The 21,683-nt window shown below is 36.3% G+C and overlaps 1 protein-coding gene across 7 annotated transcripts in view; it reads right to left on the bottom strand.

Annotated features, from left to right (window-relative positions):
• CEP83 (centrosomal protein 83) overlaps positions 1-21,683 on the bottom strand; it is a 148,523-nt gene that overhangs the window by 41,866 nt on the left and 84,974 nt on the right. For all 7 annotated transcript variants that reach the window (XM_045872848.3, XM_064590784.1, XM_054506883.2 and 4 more), the window contains 3 exons: positions 12,657-12,771; positions 11,052-11,196; positions 10,789-10,938 (listed from right to left, as the gene is read on the bottom strand). In XM_045872848.3, coding sequence (XP_045728804.1) covers positions 10,789-10,938; positions 11,052-11,196; positions 12,657-12,771 — 410 coding nt within the window. The remainder of the gene's footprint in view (positions 1-10,788; positions 10,939-11,051; positions 11,197-12,656; positions 12,772-21,683) is intronic.

Below are 21,683 nucleotides of genomic sequence, written 5' to 3'. Positions count from 1 at the left end.
ATGGCAGAAAACAAAGACCCAATGCTTCCTAAAATATTTGCATACAAATGCCAGACACAATGGATCTAAAGGAAAAGGGACGTCTTGCTCTTACTTTCACTCCTTTAACAGTACCAGTCATACTCTTACTTCATAATTCCAACTATATTATTACTCTCTCAAACTTTCTGTGCATTTTAACCTTAAATGTTTATAGATGTTATTAACTTGGTGCTTTTAGATTATGGAGTTAATAAAGGTTTCTTTCTACAAAATCATGACAATACAAACAGAGGACAAAATACTGTGGGTCCCAGCTGAGCTCCAGAGTTAGAAAGTTAGGCCCCAAGTAATTCTTAACTCTGGTCAAGATTTTGGATACACCTGGTAAATCAATTAGAAACAAAATCCTGTTAAGCAAGCAGTGTGCCTAAATGTTTTCTAAATAAGTTATATAGATAAGAAAGGAAACAATGCCCTACAAATAAAAACTGAAGCCAAAGAAACCAATGATAAAGAGTATTTGACTTTCATTAAAATATGAAAGGAGTTAGGACTATTAAAAGAGGACATACAAAGTTTTCTTCAGTTCACTTCACTAAAGCAGTGCAGGGTCAGAATCTACAACTGATATGATGGTTTTTTTAAAAAGAAAATTAGTCCATGATTTGAGATCATTACAGCTAGGCTTATAAGGATAGTGGAATTTAACATAAATAAAAATTAATAGAGCTGATTAGGGTTTAGGAATAAATTCAATGGTCTTAATCTCAGTAACAAAAGTGTTCAGAACAAATTATTTCAAAAGGCAATGCTGCACTTAGGAATAAAGTATAGTATCTCTTTTGGTGAGAAGGTTTTGAATATTTAAGGTATGTCACAACAAATCAAAAGAAAGCAAGTCTTAAAATAGACAGTACAGAATAAAGTGCAATTAACTAACTTTCATTAGGATATCAGTAAAGGCAGGGGCACCTGGGTAGTTCAGTTGGTTAAGCCTCCGACTCTTGATTTCAGCTCAGGTCATGATCTTAGGGTTGTGAGATTGAGCCCTGTGGAGCCTGCTTAAGATTCTCTCTCCCTCTCCCCCACTCCTCTCTCTCTGTCTCAAAAAAAAAAAAAAAAAAAAAAAAAAAAGGCTATCAGTACAGTAAAGGCTACATAAGACAAATGCAATTTGAGCTGGACCTTGAAGGCAAAATAAGAGTTTGGGGTAAAGAAATTAGACACAGATGAAGAAGATAATCAATGAAGTAAGACTCTAGAGAAACAAAAGGGATGGGATTCAGAACTCTTGAGAAGTAAAGGGAGAATGGATATCTTCATTAAAATAGAAAGGGAGGAGAATGGATGAGGATACAGAAATTCTCAGTGAGAAGTTAAGAGAATTTACATCCAGGAGCTTTTGCTCAGACATAAGTGAGAGCACAGCTGAATAGTGGACAAATAGATTCCAAGCTGAATGGGAAACAAGGGAGCCAGGCTGAGACTAGAAGAAGAAAGTATAAGAACTAGTTTCAATATCAATTTGAATATCAAACTGCAGTGTCTTCAGTGAGATTGAAGGGGATAAGAGAAAAAAATTTACGTCTTTGAAATGATCAGTTCTAAGGGATGACAAAGTCCAAGAAATGGCTAAGTGTAGGGTCTGTTAAAGTGGAATAAAGAAAAGAGTACCAGAGAGAAGATAAACTATAAGGCTAAGTTGTTAGATGGGTCAACAATATGAATGGTGCAGTCACAAAGAACAATGACAAAGGATAGAAAATAAAAACAAATTGAGTCAGAAGTCAAGGTCTTCAGCGACTGTTGGGGAACATCTTGTAGGTTAGTCAATGACAGAGAAGAAAATAGGAGTAAGATGGATGCAATGAGTATCAAAAGCAAAACCATTTTAACTCAAGTTAGTCAAACAATTGTCTAGAAGCAAAAGTGGGGTTCATAAACACAGATTTCCTTCTTGGTCCCTAGTTGCAGGAAAGAGGAAGGAAGACTAATTCCACTTAAAAGGGTTGCCAGGACCAGGTCAGGTTTCAGTGAGGGTGTATTTTTTTAAAATGTGGAGACTGCAAAAAAAATTATTGGTAATGGAATAGAGATTTCAGAGATACAGCAAATACTGTTGAAAAGACAGGTTTAATGGGTTGGCCACGAGGAGAAATCAAAAGGTGAAGGATGAGTAAGTTGCCAAATGAGAAACTATGAGATCAAGTACTTTATATTTTTGAAGTAATTACAGAAATAATGGAAGAAGAAATAGTTGATAGACCAGAGGGCCTAGGTACAACAGAGAATGGAACTACAGAAAAGTTTAAACAGAAACAATAGGAATAACAGTGAGATGGAGTCATTCCAAGTTCTCTTCACAGTACAGGTAGCTAATTATGATGATTATTGCCTAGGTTTTCTGTGGCAGGCAGCTCATGTGTGTCATTTCATCATTTAACAAATATTTACTGACTACCTACAAATGCTAAGCCTAGTCCTAAGTGTTACAGATATACCAGAGAATAACAAAAACTGAATTCCTATCCTTAAGAAATTTACAATCCATGGGCGCCTGGGTGGCTCAGTTAGTTAAGCGACTGCCTTCGGCTCAGGTCATGATCCTGGAGTCCCGGGATCGAGTCCCGCATCGGGCTCCCTGCTCGGCAGGGAGTCTGCTTCTCCCTCTGACCTTCCCGCCTCTCATGTGCTCTCTCTCTCTCTCACTCTCTCAAATAAATGAATAAATAAAATCTTAAAAAAAAAAAAAAAGAAATTTACAATCCAATGGTACTATGTGATTAAGTTTTTTTAATGATGGAAATGTTCTATAATTTGTAACACCCAATATGATAGCCACTAGCTAGTTATATGTAGCTACTTCAAATAGTGCACATTTCAAATAGTACAACTGAAGAACTAAATTTTTATTTTTTTAAAATTTTTATTAATTTAAAATTAGATTTAAATAGTTCTGTGTGACTAGTAATACCGTATCAGGCACCCAAGTTCTGATTCTGGCCATTATTAGCAAAAAGAGACTTTCCCGGGAAGGTACGAGACTCACTGAATTAACACCACAACCAGGCTAAAATAATTGACCAGAATCACCAGCAAGGACATACCAAAGAACCATCTGTCCTCCAAATGTTGCCACATATTCTTCTATCACTTACTTTGCAGTTCAAATTCTGGAACAGAACTTGCCCAACTGGCCAAGTATAAGTCCCTTCCTCTCCACTAAGATGATACACAACAGATAATTCATCTAAAGATGAAATATAAATAGAAAGGAGATATATTAAGTAGCAAATACTTTTTTTCAATGTTTCTGAAAAAATCACAAAGCCACAAATGGAAAATAAGAGCTCTGGCTTTAAGCAATGCAAAAAATAAGGGATTCACTACAGGATTAACTTAAATGATCAAGTTCCCTTTCCTTGAGCTGGTAATTGCTGCTATTTCCCCAACAAAGCTCCTCCTCACTTCTGATAACAAAATATACTTCCCCCACCCCCCACCACTCTGAAATAGGCATAAACCTAGGCTGAATCAGAGTGCCCCTATCCCCCTAGCCATAGTGATGGACCCAGGAATGGGCATGTGAACCAGGCCCAACTTCTTTTCTAGATTTTTCTGACTTACATCATCAAGTAAGAATCCTATCTTCTTTGATCTCAAAAATAAAGTCTTGGCTTCACAGAGAAAGCAGTAAGAGAGAAACAGACATAAGAGTTAGAAGAGAGGAGTGAGATGAAAGGAGGGAAGAATGTTTCTAGATTCAGGTGTCCATGAGACCAGCACAATCCCTGTTCTTTCCACAATTTATGTCTGCTAATAAAGACCCTTTTTTCACTTAACTTAGTTGGAGTTGTGTTACTGTCATAACCAAAAGTTGAATAAATATTTTCTTATTTAAAATCCTTTTCAAGGGATGCCTGGGTGGCTCAATTGATTAAGCATCTGCCTTCGGCTCGGGTCGTGATCCCAGGGGCCTGGGATAGAGCCCGGCATCGGAGAGCCTGTTTCTCCTTCTGCCTCTGCCCTCCCTGCTGCTTGTGCTTTCTCTTTCTCTCTCTCTCTCTCATGTTCTCTCTCAAATAAACAAAATCTTTAAAAATAAATAAAATCCTTTTAAAAATATTTTAAAATTTTAAATAATTTTTCCATGTTTTTAATTTACAGGTAACTATGAATTTTATAAACTCATTGTGGGGTGGGACAGTCTCCTGAAATACAGAATACTGTTAGAATAATACTTTTGTTATTTAGTCTAGTGAAGAAGAAACCACTTTAATGAGGACAGGAGACTGGTATATAATTAATAATTTAAAGCATCTGCCAAAGCAGTAATTAATCTTACTTATCACAGATATTTGTTGTTTGTAAATAAATGAATACTTCTGGTTTATATGACTTAGACTTTTCAGCTCCTTAAGCAAGACCTTTTTCTCTATAGGTAGTCTCTTGCTGACCTATTATAAATTCTAAATAAGACAAGCTTGCAATTACGATTATTTTAATGAATGACCAAAATAGATCTGGTTTATGTAGCTAGACTTATAAATCAGAAAATCAGACCTGCCTTGAGAAAAACAAAATTGTAGATCATTTTTTAAAAAGTCATATAGGGACGCCAGGGTGGTTCAGTTGGTTAACCGACTGCCTTCAGCTCAGGTCATGATCCCAGGGTCCTGAGATCAAGCCCTGCTTCAGGGTTCCTATTCCTTGGGGAGCCTGCTTCTCCCTCTCCCTCTGCCTGCCACTCCCCCTGCTTGTGCTCTGTCAAATAAATAAAATTTTTTTTTTTTTAGAAAAAAAAAGTCATATAAATTTTGCAAATTACTCCTTCTGCTACATTTTGTGTTAGTTACTAGGTCCTTATTTTAAAATAAGTTCGGGTCAATTATACATTATAAATGATCTGGAGAAACTGAAATAAAAAAATTATTGAAGTGACTAATGGAACAGAAAATGATTTCTGTTAAAGAAAGGCTAAAGAAATGAATGCTATTTTATATAGCAAAAAAACCCCCACAAAACCCAAGGGCCACATTCATTATTGTCTCCAAGTAACAACAGTTTGCTTGACATCTGTCACTATGTCAACAGAAGCCAAACCAGGAGAAACAGGCTTAAATTCTCACAGAAAAGATCCTAACTGGCTAAACTGTGGAACCATAGTGGGATAAAACATTTAGAGTGGGGTTTTTCTGGGGAAAGTATCTCTCTCCTTTCTAAATATTGTCAAGGAGAAATAAAATAAACAAACAAAAAAAAGCTTTACCTGTCTGGAACAGTTAAAAAAAAAGTACTCCTCTAAAAGCAAAGAATAGGACAAAATTGGCTCTCCAAATCCATTACAGATTTGTGATTCTAGAATTGTAGCAGCCAACATTTAATCATTCATAAAACCTGACATGAGTAAATAATATATCTCTGCCTGAAGTAATTTTTTCCTTAGTAATGAGATTAATATAACACTGTACATTAACTAAACTATAATTTAAATTTTAATTTAAAAAACACCTTGTCCCAAAACATAACCTATACCTTAATGAACATGATTTTAAAAAACCTCTCAACTTTAATCTATGTAATTATGAAATCATTTAAGATTTTAGAAACTTAAAAGCAGATATAGGGATTTCCAGGTAGCTGAAGACAACAGCAGATGTCTAAATCTGTGCTATCCATATGTCCTGTAAAATAATACAGAAAAGCAAAGAGAACAAATAAAGTCACACAAAACCACATTCTTTCCATAAGACAAAAAAAGCCTAAACTTCAAAGCATTTTTAAGTAAAAAGAGGAAAATAATTCTAAATCCCAGCAAGTTACTACTCATGCTCCTGCCAGAGTCTTTGCAGTGAGCATGGGCTCACTCCATGTAAATGAACTTAACTCATACATTAAAATAAAAAGATCACTAAGGGGTTCCATAGCAAGACCCAACTACATGCTACACATACAAGACACATTTAAAAAAAACCAAAATGATTCAGAAAGACTAAAAATAAGGGGATGAACAAAGGCATACCAGGCAAATGGAAACAATAAGAAAACAGGAATAATGATATCAATGTGGAACTCAAGCAAATTACATTAAATGATAAAAGAAAAGCACTTTTAAAATGCTAAAAACCACAATTCACAATTAAGATTGTAACTATTATAATCATCTATATGCCAAATAATACAGCAATCATCTTTTTGAAGAAATCCACAAGAAATGCAAGGAGTCACAGAGAGAAACGTGCTAATAATAATAATAGACTTAACGCCTACAATTGAACACTTTCTATTCTAGTGCTTACGTAGCAGTAACAAAAACTGATGCAAAGCGAAATGTAAAATTTAAAAAGACTCACTTTAGAGCTCCTTTAAAGCTCACTTTAGAGCATGTTCAGTGTTGACATACAAGAGTGTCTCCTTAAATTTTTTACCCTGGGTGTCTCAGTTGCTTAACCCTAGTCCTGGCCTTAATATATTAGGTCACACACACACACACACACACACACACACACACACACAAATCAGTGCATTCCATAAAATAGAAATAATAGAAACAATACTTTCTGATTACAATGCACTAAAACTATAAATTAACAAAATAAAAAAACAAAAAGGCCTCCTACCTGGAAAGTCAAAAACCTTCTGTTATGGATTGAGCTATGTCTCCCCAAAATTTGTATGTTGAAGTCTCAACCACAGCACTTTAGATAGGGATTGCATTTGGAGACAGGACCTTTAAAGAGGTACCTAAGGTTAAATAAAGCTATCTGGGTGAGTCCTAATCCGTATGACTGGTATCCTCACAAGAAGAGGGAAAGTTATTAGAGACACAGGCACACAGAGGAAAGACCATATGGGAACAGAGCAAGAAAGTAACCATCTACGAGCCTACGACAAAAGAGACCTCAGGAGAAACCAAATCTGACACCACCCTGAGATCTCAAACTTCTAGTGTCCAGAACTATCAGAAAATAAATTTCTATTGTTTAAACCCTCCTGACTGTGGTACTTTATTATGACAGTCCCAGCAAACTATTAATTTCATCTCTTACTAAACAACTATACCTTCTATTAATACATCTATTAATTCTTGGGTGAAAAGGAAAATATAAATTGAAATTAGAGAATCCTAAAAGATAATGATAATTAAAACACTACAGAATATACTTAATATACTTAAAACAGGGATAAGAAAAATCTCATACTAGAAACTTTACCAATAAAAATGAAACAACGAACACTTGTTGAGTTAAACTCCCAACTCAAAATATACCAAAAAAAATGAACAAAGTAAACTGAAATTAAGCATAAGGTATACAACATGATCTTAGAAAACTCAAAATCTACAAAGCAGTTAGTAGAAAATACATGACTTTAGTTAGGTCACAGGATTCAAGGTCATTACATAAAAGTCCACTAACTATATTTCCACATGCCAGCAATAAACAGAAAGTGTAATTTTTAAAAAAACACTCCCATTTATAATCACATAAAAATGCTGAGGAATAAAATGTAACATAAGATATGCATGACATATTCAATGAAAACTATAAAACTCTGATGACAGAAATTAAATATGACCTAATTAAATGAAGAGACATGCCATATTCATGGATTGGATAGGCACAATATTGTTGAGATGACAACTCTTCTCAAACTGAGCTACAATACAGATTCATTGCAATTCCAATCAAAACGCTAACAAGCCTTTTTGAAAAAGGTGACAGTCTGATTTTAAAATTTATGTGGAAAGGTAAAGGACCTAGAAAAGCCAAAACAATCTTTATAAGAAAGAACAAGGTGGAGAGGACTTGCACTACCTGCATCAAACTTACTATGAGGCCACAGTGGTCAAGACAGTGTGATAGTCATGTGAAGACGGACAAACAGGTCACTGCAATAGGACGGAGTCCAGAAACAGAAACACTTAAATGGTCAACTGATTTTCAACAAAGGAACCGAAATAATTCAATAGAGGAAAAGAGAGTGTTCAACAAATGATGCTGGAACAACAGGATACCTATATGGAAATAAAAAATGAATGTCTACCATCACCTCACACTACACAGAAATTAACATGAATTGGATCATAAAACCTAAGTGTAAGAAACAAAATATTAATCTTTTAGAAGAAAACAAAATAGAAATCTTTGTAACACAAGATTAGGCAAAGCTTTCTTTTAAAGAGAACACACAAAAGGGGTGGCTGGAGGGCTCAGTCCATAGAGCATGCAACTTGACCTCAGGGTCGTGAGTTCAAATCCCATGTGGGGCATAAAGATCACTTAAATAAGTTTTTTAAAAATTAAAAAAAAAACCCCACACACACAAAACAAACTAGAAAAAAAATGATAAAACAGACATCAAAATAAATTTGGCTTTCAATAGACACAATTAAACAAAGCAATCCACAGACAAGGGGCTTGTTGCAAAATAAAGAGCTGTTACAACTCAATATGAAAATAATTTCCCAATTTTAAATATGGGCAAAATATTTGGATGAATACTTCAAAAAATCACATTACAAGATGCTAACCAACATTAGCCATTGGGGAAAATCAAATTAAGACCACAATGATATATTACTCCACATCTTCTAGAGTTAAGTTAAAAAGACGGACAATAACAAATATCAGTTAAGATGTGTGAATCATATGGAATTGTCATGGGGAACTCTCATACGTTGCTACAGGAATGCAAAACAGCATAACTACTTTGTAAAACAGTTTTGCTATGTATGTTATAAAACAGTATTGCTATATGTCATCACTCAGAAATGTCATTCCTAGGGCGCCTGGGTGGCTCAGTTGGTTAAGCGACTGCCTTCGGCTCAGGTCATGATCCTGGAGTCCCGGGATCGAGTCCCGCATCGGGCTCCCTGCTCAGCAGGGGGTCTGCTTCTCCCTCTGACCCTCTTCCCTCTTGTGCTGTCTCTCATTCTCTCTCTCAAATAAATAAATAAAATCTTTAAAAACAAAGAAATGTCATTCCTAGACATTTAACCAAGAGAAATAAAAATGTATGCCCAAAGACTTGTACATGAATGTTCATAGCAACATTAATCATAATAGCCCCAAACTAATAACCCAAATATCTGTCCATCAAAAGGAAAATGAATAAACAAATGTTACATCCATTCAATGGAATATTAATCAGCAATAGAAAGGAATGAACTACTGATATATGCAACAACATGGATAAATCTGGGGGTGCCTAAGGCTGGGGATCAGAGGAGAGGTCAATTGCAAATAGACATGGGGAAACTTCTAGGGTAATAGAACTGTTCTATGCTTTTACTGTGGTGATGATTACAAAACTTTATACAATTACCAAAAAGCATCGAGCTGCACATTATTTAAATGGATGAATTTTATTTTATGTATGCTAAACACTAATAAAACTATAAAAACTTTTTAATGGCAGAAAAACACAGAAAGAAGAGAGTAGAAATTAATGAGGTAGGAAATAGAAAAACAATTGACTCCATAAATCAAATTCCTAATTTAAAAAATACTGAAACGTACGCTTAAAATGATTAAAATAGTGAATTCTGTAATGTATATTTTATCACAATAAAAAGAATAAAATCAACAAAGCACTAGCTGACTAGATTAACAAAGAGAGGAAGAAAGCACATATACAAATAAGAAATGGCTCCAGGGAAAGTAAGCATTGAAACAGAACAAATTGAAAAATAAAAACTATTCTGCAGATCTCTATGCAGACAAATTTGAAAACCAAGATGAAATAATTTCATATGAAAACACAGATTATAAAAATTGATCCCAATAGAGACAGAGAGCTTTAATAGATTGTTTTCTATAAAATAAACAGATAATTATTCCAGAAGTTAAGTTGGTTCAAGATTAAGAAATCCATTAACACACAATATTAACAGTATAAGAGAGGAAAAATTATGATTGTCTCCAGAGATGCTGAAAACCTTTGAAAATTTTTGACATCATGCCTATCATTTCTACTATAGTGTTTGCCAAATGATCTTTTCCTATTTCCATCATTCTTTCTACGTTTATTAGTTGGAATTCTCCTGAAAAGAGCTTTCCTTCTCTCTAAATATTATACATTATACCATCTGGACACACAGATTTTTATTTTATCCTATGGATTATAACCTTTTATTACAACTTATTTCTTTGCTCAAATTGTCTCAGATTTGGCCACTGGGTGCTAAGAGTAGTGGAAGAATGTATGATGAGAAAGTATGATGAGAAAATTTACATAGTCTCAAAGTATTTCCCCATAAGATAATTATATATCACAAAGAGAAAAAAAGTCATTTTATACCGGAAAAATCTGGCCAACACCACCTTAACCAAATGATCAAAGTGAACATCACCAGTAAGGGGACAAATAATATACCTCCTAATATAATGCACTGAGGACACATGACTTTGACTCTAGTATTATTTTTGCTAAAAATATACAACCTGAATTTAATCATAAAGAATTTAAGACAAACTCAAATTGAGGGACAAGCTACAAAAATAACTGGTCAGCACTCTTCAAGGAAAGGCAATGTATGATTCTGGACTGGATCTTGGACCAGAAAAACGGTATCAGTAGGACAACTGGTAAAATTTGAATAAAGTCTATAGGTTTGATAACACTAATATTTATTTCCTGATTATATTAATGTTAGTATCTTAGCTTTGACTATTGTAATATGGTCATGTAAGATGTCAATCTTTATAAAGATCTCGGTGAAGACCATGTGGGAATTTTACAATGTTTTGTTACCTCTGAAATTATTTCAAAATGAAGTTTAAAATATATACATGCATATATAACCTAATACTCTGAAGTTCCCTTCTGGCCAACTCTTCTGCCATCTGTGAAGCCCGCAATTTCTCTTCACACTGATCCTTTTCAGATTGCCTCCAGACATCATGTTCCACTTTCATTTTCTCTAAATCCGCTAATCTGTTCTCAAGTTCTATCCTAAAACAACAGATGATAATTATGTTACAAGAACTACAATGAGGATGATATGACAGCAAAATATTTTCATTTGCAAGGAGATTGAACACAAAATAAGGTAATTAAGTACTTACTTTTCATCTTGTAATACCACAAGTTTTTGATAACCTTCTTCCTTGGCAGCTTGTACTTTACGTATTAATTCACGATCCTTTTCTACTAGGAGAGCTTTGTGGTGTTCAACAGCCGACTTGAGAATTTCATTGTCTGACTGTAATCCTAATATTTTTTTTAAGGAAAAAGATATGCTGTATTCAGTGTTATTAAGCTGAAAAAATCTAACAGCAAGCATCCATAAACTCGTAAGACGACTAAAAAAGCGTAGAAAGTCTGGATATGTATTCTCAAAGATCTATACATTACTAATAAACCTTTCAAGAATGAAACCTACTAAAACTCAGAATTAACTATTCTGTCATTATTTTATTTAGCATACATATACAAATGCTTTAATAAAAGACTACATACATTTACTCACTTGACTCTTGAGAGCTGGGGACATCAACCCAGGTGATATCCAAAGAGATATAAATACTTACTTCACTTCTAAAAGGGTTTTATAACCTTAGCCCCACAGACAGCATCATCATAAAGCTGGCTGGAAGTAGAGTGAATAAAATCATAGAACCCATCAAAACCTATCATTCTAGCAGATGTGTTATATATTTCCAATGGAAATATAAATTGGAGGGGCGCTTGAGTGGCTCAGTCAGTTAAGTCGGGAGCCTTCAGGTCAGGTCATGATCCCAGGGTCCTGGGATCAAGCAAGCCCTGCATCAGGCTCCTTGCTCAGTGGGGAGCCTGCTTCTCCCTCTCCCTCTCTCAGCTCATGCTCTCGCTCTATTTCAAATAAATAAATAAAATCTTAAAAAAAAAAAAAAAGAAATATAAATTGGAAACTTTCAAGTTTATCCAATGAATTCACAAATTTTCCTTATATTGATATGGCAAGTATTTTGCAGATGAAATAACTAAAACAAATTCATATCTAACACAAAATTTAAAAAGAACGCATAACTAGATCATAAACTCTTTAAGTCCCTTGAAAAGTTACTCCCTAAGTCTACAGAAATTCATGAATCAACATCAAGTAGAGATTAATGATGAAAACAGTAATTCATCATAAGCTCTGTCTGAAACTACATAGGCCAGGTCAACTAAAGACCAACTTGAGGACAGTTATAGGCCAAAGGTAGCTTAAACACCTCTTAAGAAAAATCAGAAATAATATAATTCTGAGGAATCTTGATGAGAAGGACATTCTAAGACTACACTGGAGCTTAAAAATAGGCCCAATAACTAGCCTACTGTTTACATAAAAACAAAAACTGGGCTGGGGATCCACCTATCTTCCTTACTTTCTTAAGTCTTAAAATGGTCTGGGACTAATAATCACATGATCTAAATAGATTCACAACTATAAACCCAGAAAGTATGAAATCCCATTTGTAAAGTTTCACTTAATTTATGTATTAATCAAATAACTGACATAAACATAAGATTTTTTTTAAAAAGACACATCACAAAATGAACATTCAACACAAATAAAAATAATCCATATGTGCTCTCAAATTAAAATTCAATTAGGCTGAAAATCTGGAAATAAAAATTCAGTTTGATTTATTTTAATAATTTGTATGTAAAAATAATAGTAAAAAGCACGGGAAATCATATATTACCATCCAGTTCACTCTGAATCTTATTCCTTTCTCTTTCTAGCTCACTCTTAGCTCTTGCTGCCTCCAGTTTGATGTCTGTTATTTCTAGTTTGTTTGAATGTTTAAGTTCTTTTACCTGTTGATAATTAGAAATTGAAATTACTATAGGTCATTTTCTTGCCATTAACTGCTTACCCAAAAACATCAGTAGAAATGAGAAAACGTTTTGGTAGCAGAGTACACAGTGTAAGTACCTTCCAATGGGAAGGTGCTTCAGGGCCTTGAACAGTATTTGGTACCAAGAAAACAGCCTTTTCCTAACAGAATTGAGTTATTTCTTTACAAATATCTGGCTGGGATCATCTGGCTTAATCTTGCCTTAAAAGGCTTAACTGCAAGTACCTAAAATCCAATAGTCAACGACGGACACATCTTCAGAGAAAAAAACCTGAAACCTCCCTTTAAAAAAAAGTGCTGGTGACAAGAAGGCATTCTAGATATAAGGAACAGCACATAAAATGTTATAAAGGCATAACATCACACAGTATGCCTGCAAGAAACAATGAGCAATGTGTTAGAACAGAGGAAGGCAGGAAATCTGTAGACTGGCAGAGAAGAAACTTTATATGCCGTACAAAAGGGCTGCGTATCCTGTTAGCTACTGAAGGGGACACAATCAACTTTGTTTCAGAAAATTAACTCTAATTGCAAATTAAGATTAAGAAACTGAAGGTAAAGACACCAATTAAGAGGCAAAGGATTGACCAAGTGGGCAAGAAGGAAGAATCAATTGAATTGTGTGTGTGTGTGTGTGTGTGGTGGCAGTGGGAAGAATGAGCATAAAACATATGAATCTAATTTAAACTTTTACTGCCCAAACCTGATTCTTTTAAAGCCCTGAGTGAATGGAGACAATTGTCAATATTTTCCATATAATTAACCAATCACAGACTAATTTTTAGTTTTCTCTGAGACAAGTTGAATGATTCTAGTTCATGAGTAGTATTCATTCATTGGATAAATATTTACTGAGTACCTATTATGTGCCCTAGCACAGTTGTAGGAGCTGGGGTTACAGAAGCAAACAAAAAAGCTTAATCTCTCCAGTTATCTGCACTACCCTCTAATATTTTCCATTTCCTTTCCTTTTGGTAAGGTGCTTCTAAAGTTAGTCCTACAGTTAATCCTCTAATGAGGATTTAACCAATACAGATATAAAAATTAGATAAACCTGTACTCTGACATACTGATGCATAAAACGATGAAATTAGAGTAGAAAACCACAAATATATACAAGCCAAATATGTAAAATGTAAGATGATGGGAACAGGAGGGAAGAGGATAATATCCTTGAGTGCAACAGAAATCTATAAAAACTGAAGATGGGAGTTAGAAACAAATGAGAAAGAGCTCCTAGAGCCAAAGAGGGGAAGGATGAGAAACAGAAGTGTCTTACCAAAAGAGACTCCATCTATGAAAGGTCTTAAAAACATGTAAGGAAGGGTTTGGTCAAAATCCTCACTTAAAGAACAACAGAAAAGCAAGTACTCTGCTGCCTTTGTACTGCTAACCACATTTAAGATGCATGCTTTGCTTCCAAATAAACTTAGAGATTTTTAAATGACACTACAGAGGCTGCTGGGAAGATGGCGGAGTAGGACGACCCTGGGCTCACCTCTTGCCACGTGGCCACCTGGAGAGCACCCACATCGGCATAAATAACCCAGAAAACAACCGGAAAACTGGCAGAACAGACTCCCCGCAGCCCGACGTAGACAAAAGGCCATAGCAAAGCAGATCCACCCCCTCCGATCGCTCTTGGCAAGATCCCATCAAAGCGGTGCCACAAGCCTGGCAGTGTGCGCGTGGCCCAAACAAGGGCCGGCACCACTCCAAAGTGAGTCCTGCTCCAGGGAGCGGGGAAGATAACCACACGCCAGTCTGACTGTGACCCCAGCAGTGCGCTGGGGGCAGGCAGATGGTCTGATTGCAGGCCCCACCCACCAACAAAAACTTCTCAGGGGACAACACAGGGAAAGTGCCTGTAGTTTGGTGCTACTTCATCTCCGGCCAACACCTGGTCTGACTCAACTCGAGCCCAAGGCAGCCCCAGACCGGCTCACTAACACCACAGGCACCAGACTCTACTCACAACAGGCAGAGAGCCATCGCAGGCCGGACTGAAGGCAAACACATCCCAGCCACAATGGTAGGACACCTTGTAGCAACACACGTATAGGAGACACCCCGTGAAGCACCATTTTCTGATGAAAAGGAGACACTGTGCTGCAGGACCTCTTCTTCACAAAGCCACTACTTTCAAGTGCGGGAGACACAGCTGACTTTCCTAACACAGAAAAACAGACACAGCAACAGACAGAATGAGGAGACAGAGGAATATGTCCCAAATGAAAGAGTGGAACAAAATCAGAGCAGGAGATCTAAGCGAAATGGAGATAAGTAATATGTCTGATAGAGAATTTAAAGTAATGCTCATAAAGATACTCACTGGACTTGAGAAAAGAGTGCAGAACCTTCATGAGACCCTCCACCAAGAGATAGGAGACGTAAAAAAGCACCAATTAGAGCTACTGGACTCAGTAAATGGAAATAAAAATAGACCACCTGGAATAAGTAGCAAACAAGAGGAAGAACGGATCAGCCACCTGCAAGAAAGAGTAATCAAGCTGAGCAGATGAGAGGGGAAAAAAATACGCAAAATGAGAATAGACCCAGGGAACTCAGCGACACTGTCAAGCATAACAGTTGCATGACAGGGCTCCCAGAAGGAGAAGAGCAAGAAAAGAGGGCAGAAGATCTGTCTGAAGAAATAATTGAAAGTTCAAAATTTCCTGAATCTGGGGAATGAAAGAAATCCAGAATCCAGGAGGCACAGAGAGCCCCCAACAAAACCAATCCAAAGAGGTCTGCACCAAGACACAAAGTAAATAAGATGGCCAAAAGTAGTGATAAAGAGAGAATTTTAAAAGCAGCAAGAGAAAGGAAAGCAGTGACATACAAGGGAAACCCCATAACGGCTATCATGGGTTTTTCAGCAGAAACTCTGCAAGCCAGAAGACAGCGGCATGATAATTCCAACTGCTAAAAGGAAAAAAATCTACAGCCAAGAATACTCTATCCAGCAAGGCTTTCATTTAGAATAGAAGGAGAGATGGAGTGTCCCAGAAAAATAAAAGTTAAAAGCAAAACCAGCCATGTCCCTGTCACACATGATGCCATCGGCCTGTGGGTCCCAAATCCACAGTCCAGCCGCCCTCCTGCCCGAGTCAGCATGCACAGCCTGTCACCTGCTCAATGCCAAGTCAACACGCCTTCACCTCAGACTGCCAAGGGCTCAAACTGGCACTCTTCCCCTCAAATTCCAGCCCCTGTGCTCAAGTTTGTGTACAAAAGTAGGCATAATTATAACAGCAGAATGAAGCAACCCAAACAGTGACATTATTTCTGTGGAATATAGAATGGATAAAAGGAGTGTGCAAGGCTGAGAACATCACCAACAAGCACATCAAAGAACAATACATACAGCATGATTCTGGTTAGTAAAAAAACCAAACAAACCTGGGAAGAATAAAACAAGATGAAATCAGAGAGGGAGAAAAACCATAAGAGACTCTTAACTATAGGAAAGAAACTGAGGGGGGTGCCTGGGTGGCTCAGTTGGTTAAGTGACTGCCTTCGGCTCAGGTCATGATCCTGGAATCCCGGGATAGAGTCCCACATCGGGCTCCCTGCTCAGCAGGGAGTCTGCTTCTCCCTCTGACCCTCCTCCCTCTCATGCTCTCTGTTTCTCATTCTCTCTCTCGCAAATAAATAAAATCTTAAAAAAAAAAAAAAAAAAGAAAAACTGAGGGTTGCTGGAGGGGAGGTAGGTGGGGGGTATGGGGTAACTGGGTGATGGGCATGAAGGAGGGCAAGTGATGGAATGAGCACTGGGTGTTCTATGCAACTGATGAATCACTGAACTCTACCTCTGAAACTAATACACTATATGTTAATTAATTGAATTTAAATTTAAAAAAGGACCCCCCCCAAAATAAAAAAATAAATGACACTACATAAAATGAATACCTTGTGCTGACCCCAGCTTTGCAGTTTTAAACACTTCTGAAAGCAAGTCTCACAGAACAATGTTTAACTACATGAAAGCAGCTAAGAAACTGTATTTATTTTAACAACTTAACCTTTCTGTGGATTGGACTCTACTACATTATAATTTCATGGACAGACAGAATTTACACTATAAATGTTTTAAAATTTTGAAGAAATACAACTACAATGAAAATCCAATTTCTATAACAAATGAAATTATAACCTGCTATTATATACTAGCTGTAAAAGGTTAAGAATGACATAACAATTAACAAACCACACCGCAGCTTCTCTAAATATGAGGTGGAAAATTAGAGCCATCTTATTTTGCAAAAACTTGATTCAACAAGAACTACGAAATATATAAAAAACCTATTTCTTAATTCATTTCAACCTGAGAAAATATTTTTCAACTGAAATATAATTATTGAAACTGAAAGAACAGTAGACAGGAAGTCAAACAAGTAAAGTCTGACTTCAGGCCTACTTTTATTATTAAACTAGTGGTATATGCTCAAAGTGTTTGTCCTCGCTGCATTTGAATTTACTCATCTATGAACCTATAGGAGTTTCAGTTTTCCTATAGTGCCAAATTTCTATAATCCTAAAATAATGAATGCACTTATAGTAATTGTTAACTTCCTAAAAATACATTAAAAGGATTTATTAAAAATGAAAAACTTACAGGAATTTTATTACTAAACTATGACAAACAGTAGCACTTTCTATAAGTAATCTGAACCAAATCCCAACTAGTCCCAATAAACTTTTCTTTCTGACTCTAGATCCCTGGTTCTTCACCTTTTTTGTGATCAGGCCTCAAATTCCTAGGAGAACTAGAGATCATTTCCTAAACAAAATGAGTAATGTTAAAATGTTCCATGGGCCAAGGTACCCTGTTTCTCTTTTTTTTTTTCCACAATACATTTTCCATTTTGGCCTTCATGTTGCCAATTTGCTTTATGCTTTTGACATAACAGAAGCAAGTATCCAGAAAGTACTACCTAGTGCTACTAAGTTTAAGAAACAAAAAAAATAGCAATATTAGGCATTTCACAAGGGTTCAGAATCTGTTAAATTACACATACACATATACACAGACATGCAAGAAAACAATATATGTAAGCAAGAAAGGTAAAATGTATTACTCAAGAAGCTCTTGACACAAATTCTGAAGAGACAGTACTTAAACTCTGATCTTTTTCAAAGGTCTGAGATGGTATGACCTCATTAATGTAGCTAATAAGGATATCTGAGTGGGACGATTTCCTTAAACTGCATATTTTATTGGAGTTTTAAAGATCAAACACTTCCTGAGGTACCTAGAATTTATCTCATTGAATGTTAAGCATCTTTTTTTTTTTTAAAGATTTTATTTATTTATTTGACAGAGAGAGACACAGCAAGAGAGGGAACGCAAGCAGGGGAGTGGGAAAGGGAGAAGCAGGCTTCCCACTGAGCAGGGAACCCGACGCGGGGCTCGATCCCAGGACCCTGGGATCATGACCTGAGCGGAAGGCAGACACTTAACAACTGAGCCACCCTGGCAACCTGAATGTTAAGTATCTTTAAGGTCACCATTTTCAGGCAATCTTTGGTAATACTTTTTAATCCAAGACACTGCGAATCACACTGACATAATTCTGTTCAAAAACATGACATTTACAAATTTGAATAACTTAGACAATACATCCCAGGTGCTCCTTTGCATTGCAAACAACCATTTGCTAGAGCTGCAAAATATTGATGAAAATTTCAAGTTGCAAAGAAAACTGTGACAATCATGTTTGAAATATCATTTTAAAATTTATCCTTCCAATGAAACCTTTTTACATGCATGATTCCAAATGAAAACTTGGTTTGTCTAAAGCTGAAGGTGGTTTTTAATATGCCATTTATATGCAAAAAACCAAGTGTGCCCTTAAAATTAGGTAACTCTTAGCAATACCAGAATTGGAAGAAAGGCATAAGAGAACTTCCTGAATTTACTTCTTGGTATACTCTATTTCTTTGTATACTCTATCACTGTAGGAACTCAGTTTATCTCTCTCAATATGTATACATTTGAATGTATAAATAATCTACTTAGGATAATCAGGAAGCAATTAAATTATTAATTTATTTTCCAATAGGACTTATACAATCCTAGTAGGCTGGATGAGTTGCTAGGGACGAGCTAGAACAATGTTTCATTTCATCTATGAGGAAACTTGCTTAAAGTTCTACACACAGTTATTGATATAGTGAGGAATGGAACTAGTCAATGGGCTCAAAGGCCAGTGTCTTTATGTATATCATTTTCTCATTTAAGGATAACACCAGTGTAAAACTGTTGCCTTTATTTTCATCATAGGCTACTATTTACTGCATTCAATACCATCTTTTTTTTTTTTTTTAAAGATTTTTATTTTATTTATTTGACAGAGAGAGAAAGAGACAGCTAGAGAGGGAACACAAGCAGGGTGAGTGGGAGAGGGAGAAGCAGGCTCCCGGCCGAGCAGAGAGCCCGATGTGGGGCTCGATCCCAGGACCCTGGGATCATGACCTGAGCCGAAGGCAGACGCTTAACGACTGAGCCACCCAGGCGCCCCAATACCATCTTTAATCTTAGAAAAATCCTGTAAGAGATAGGCATTGTTCCCACTTAAAAGTTAAGCAAATCAGAAGTCACACAGGTAATGAGTGAGATAAATGAGTCAGGATCAAAAGACAGATTTATCTGATTCCAAGTCCATGGACTTTTCTATTGTACTTCATTACCTCCTCCAAGATGAGTTTTTAATTTCTAAATACATCTTAGTCTCAACCTATAAGCTAGACTAGAAGACATTTGAATAAAAGTATTTCAACAATTAAAAATCTTCTTGCCTAATTTTCTTTTTTTTTTTCTTTTTTTAAAGATTTTATTTATTTATTTGACAGAGAGAGACAGCGAGAGAGGGAACACAGCAAGGGGACTGGGAGAGAGAGAAGCAGGCTTCCTACCGAGCAGGGAGCCCGATGCGGGGCTCGATCCCAGGACCCTGGGATCATGACCTGAGCTGAAGGCAGACGCTTAATGACTGAGCCACCCAGGCACCCCCTTCTTGCCTAATTTTCACTTATTCTTTCTAGTGTCAGCCATGTCTAATGAATTAAATGATACACTGGCTACAAAACCACTTTGTAAACTGTAAAGTATAAAAATTCAAACAAAAATTTTTAATGTCACTAGAGACAGAATCTGCAAACATAAAAGAGTATGTGTTTGCCATGGAAAAAACTGGGTAGACTATCTCCCAAGGGTGGCATCTAATACATATAGTATTATGGCTTATGGCCTTTCTGACACAGAAATCACCACTCTTAAGGCTGCACTCACATTAATAAAGTTTACAAAGATTGGTCTATAAAATCAGAACTGTGAGAAAAAAACTATAATGGAGAATAGAACACTCTAAGTCTGAAGGACCAGTGTGCATTCTCTCCCTGTAGACAAAATTATATGGGAAGTCAAATAACAGAAAGTTGTTTGGTGATCATACAATCAGAAAAATGGAATGAAATGAAATGATAGTTTCATGCTCACCATTTAAAACAGATTGGTGTTGGGGCGCCTGGGTAGCTCAGTTGGTTAAGCGACTGCCTTCGGCTCAGGTCATGCTCCTGGAGTCCCGGGATCGAGTCCCGCATCGGACTCCCTGCTCAGCAGGGAGTCTGCTTCTCCCTCTGATCCACCCCCCTCTCATGCTCGCTCTGTCTCATTCTCTCTCTCAAATAAATAAATAAAATCTTTAAAAAAAAAAAACAACAACAGATTGGTGTATTCCTTCCCACAGTAAGAATTATCTCTCCAATGGGACAGAATACTTACATTCTACTGACTAAAACTCTATCTTCTCTCTGTCATGAACACTGCCTAAGTCCTCTCAAGTAATTCCTTGGCCAAGGAATTTATGATGACTACATTACTCCTTTAGATAAGTTCATTTCTACTATGCTACAGTAAGTTCCTTCTGGTCTGGGAGCCATTTTGTTTTTCAAGGTAATTTTACATAATTCTGCTCTGATGGAAAATAATTGATTCCACTGATTCAGAAACCAAACTTATTTCCAAGATCTTGAAGATGCCCCCAAGTACTACCATTAGTAATAGCTAATATTTGGGTAATTATCTACTAGACCTTATGCAAAGTGCTTTATGCATAATATTGCATTTAATTTTGCCATAATCTATAAGGTAGATATTAGTCTGCTTATAAAGAAAAACACTAAAATTTTCAGAGAGAAAGTAAATTGCTCAAGGTCTCACAGCTACTAAGGAAAATAAATGGAATTTGAATCTAGTCTGTCTTGACTCCAGAGAAGTTATTGTTATTCACTACAGTTTTCTACAGAATACTTTTATCATTGCTCTATTTCTGGTTACCAGATTCCTTATATATAGAGCATGTGAAGGGGAAAAACTGTAAGTTCCTGAGAAAACTTGGTATATAAAAGATGTGTACACCATTATATATATTCTTTTAAATATAACGTAGGAGCACTTGGGTAGCTTAGTCGATTAAGTTGATGGCTCTGGATTTCAGCTCAGATCGTGATCTTGGGGATCCTGGGATCAAGCCCTGTGTCGGGCTCCATGCTCAGCGGGGAGTCTGCTGGAGATTCTCTCTCTCCCTCTGCCCTCCCCCTCCTCTTTCTCACACACACTCTCTCTCTCTAAAATAAATAATCTTTCAAAAAATAACATAAAAATAACATAAATGCACACCATGCTGCTGTTATTAAAATACTCATTTAACAAGTATTTATAGAGTGCCTGTTGTGTGTCAGCACTGTTGCAGGAGATGGAGGTACAAGGAGTAATAAAAGCAATGTCCCTGTTCTTAAAGCTTCTATTTGGTTGAAGGAAAGGGGGTGGGAGAGAAGAGAAGAGACAAAAAATAAACAAATATAAAT

This window comes from Mirounga angustirostris, unplaced genomic scaffold (assembly GCF_029215605.1).
Source record: "Mirounga angustirostris isolate CCGP_5_RB_7025 unplaced genomic scaffold, mMirAng1.0.hap1 SCAF_5, whole genome shotgun sequence".
Taxonomy (NCBI): Eukaryota; Metazoa; Chordata; class Mammalia; order Carnivora; family Phocidae; genus Mirounga; species Mirounga angustirostris.
The sequence above is the reverse complement of the archived record's forward strand: the minus strand, read 5'-3'. Positions and strand labels throughout refer to the sequence as shown.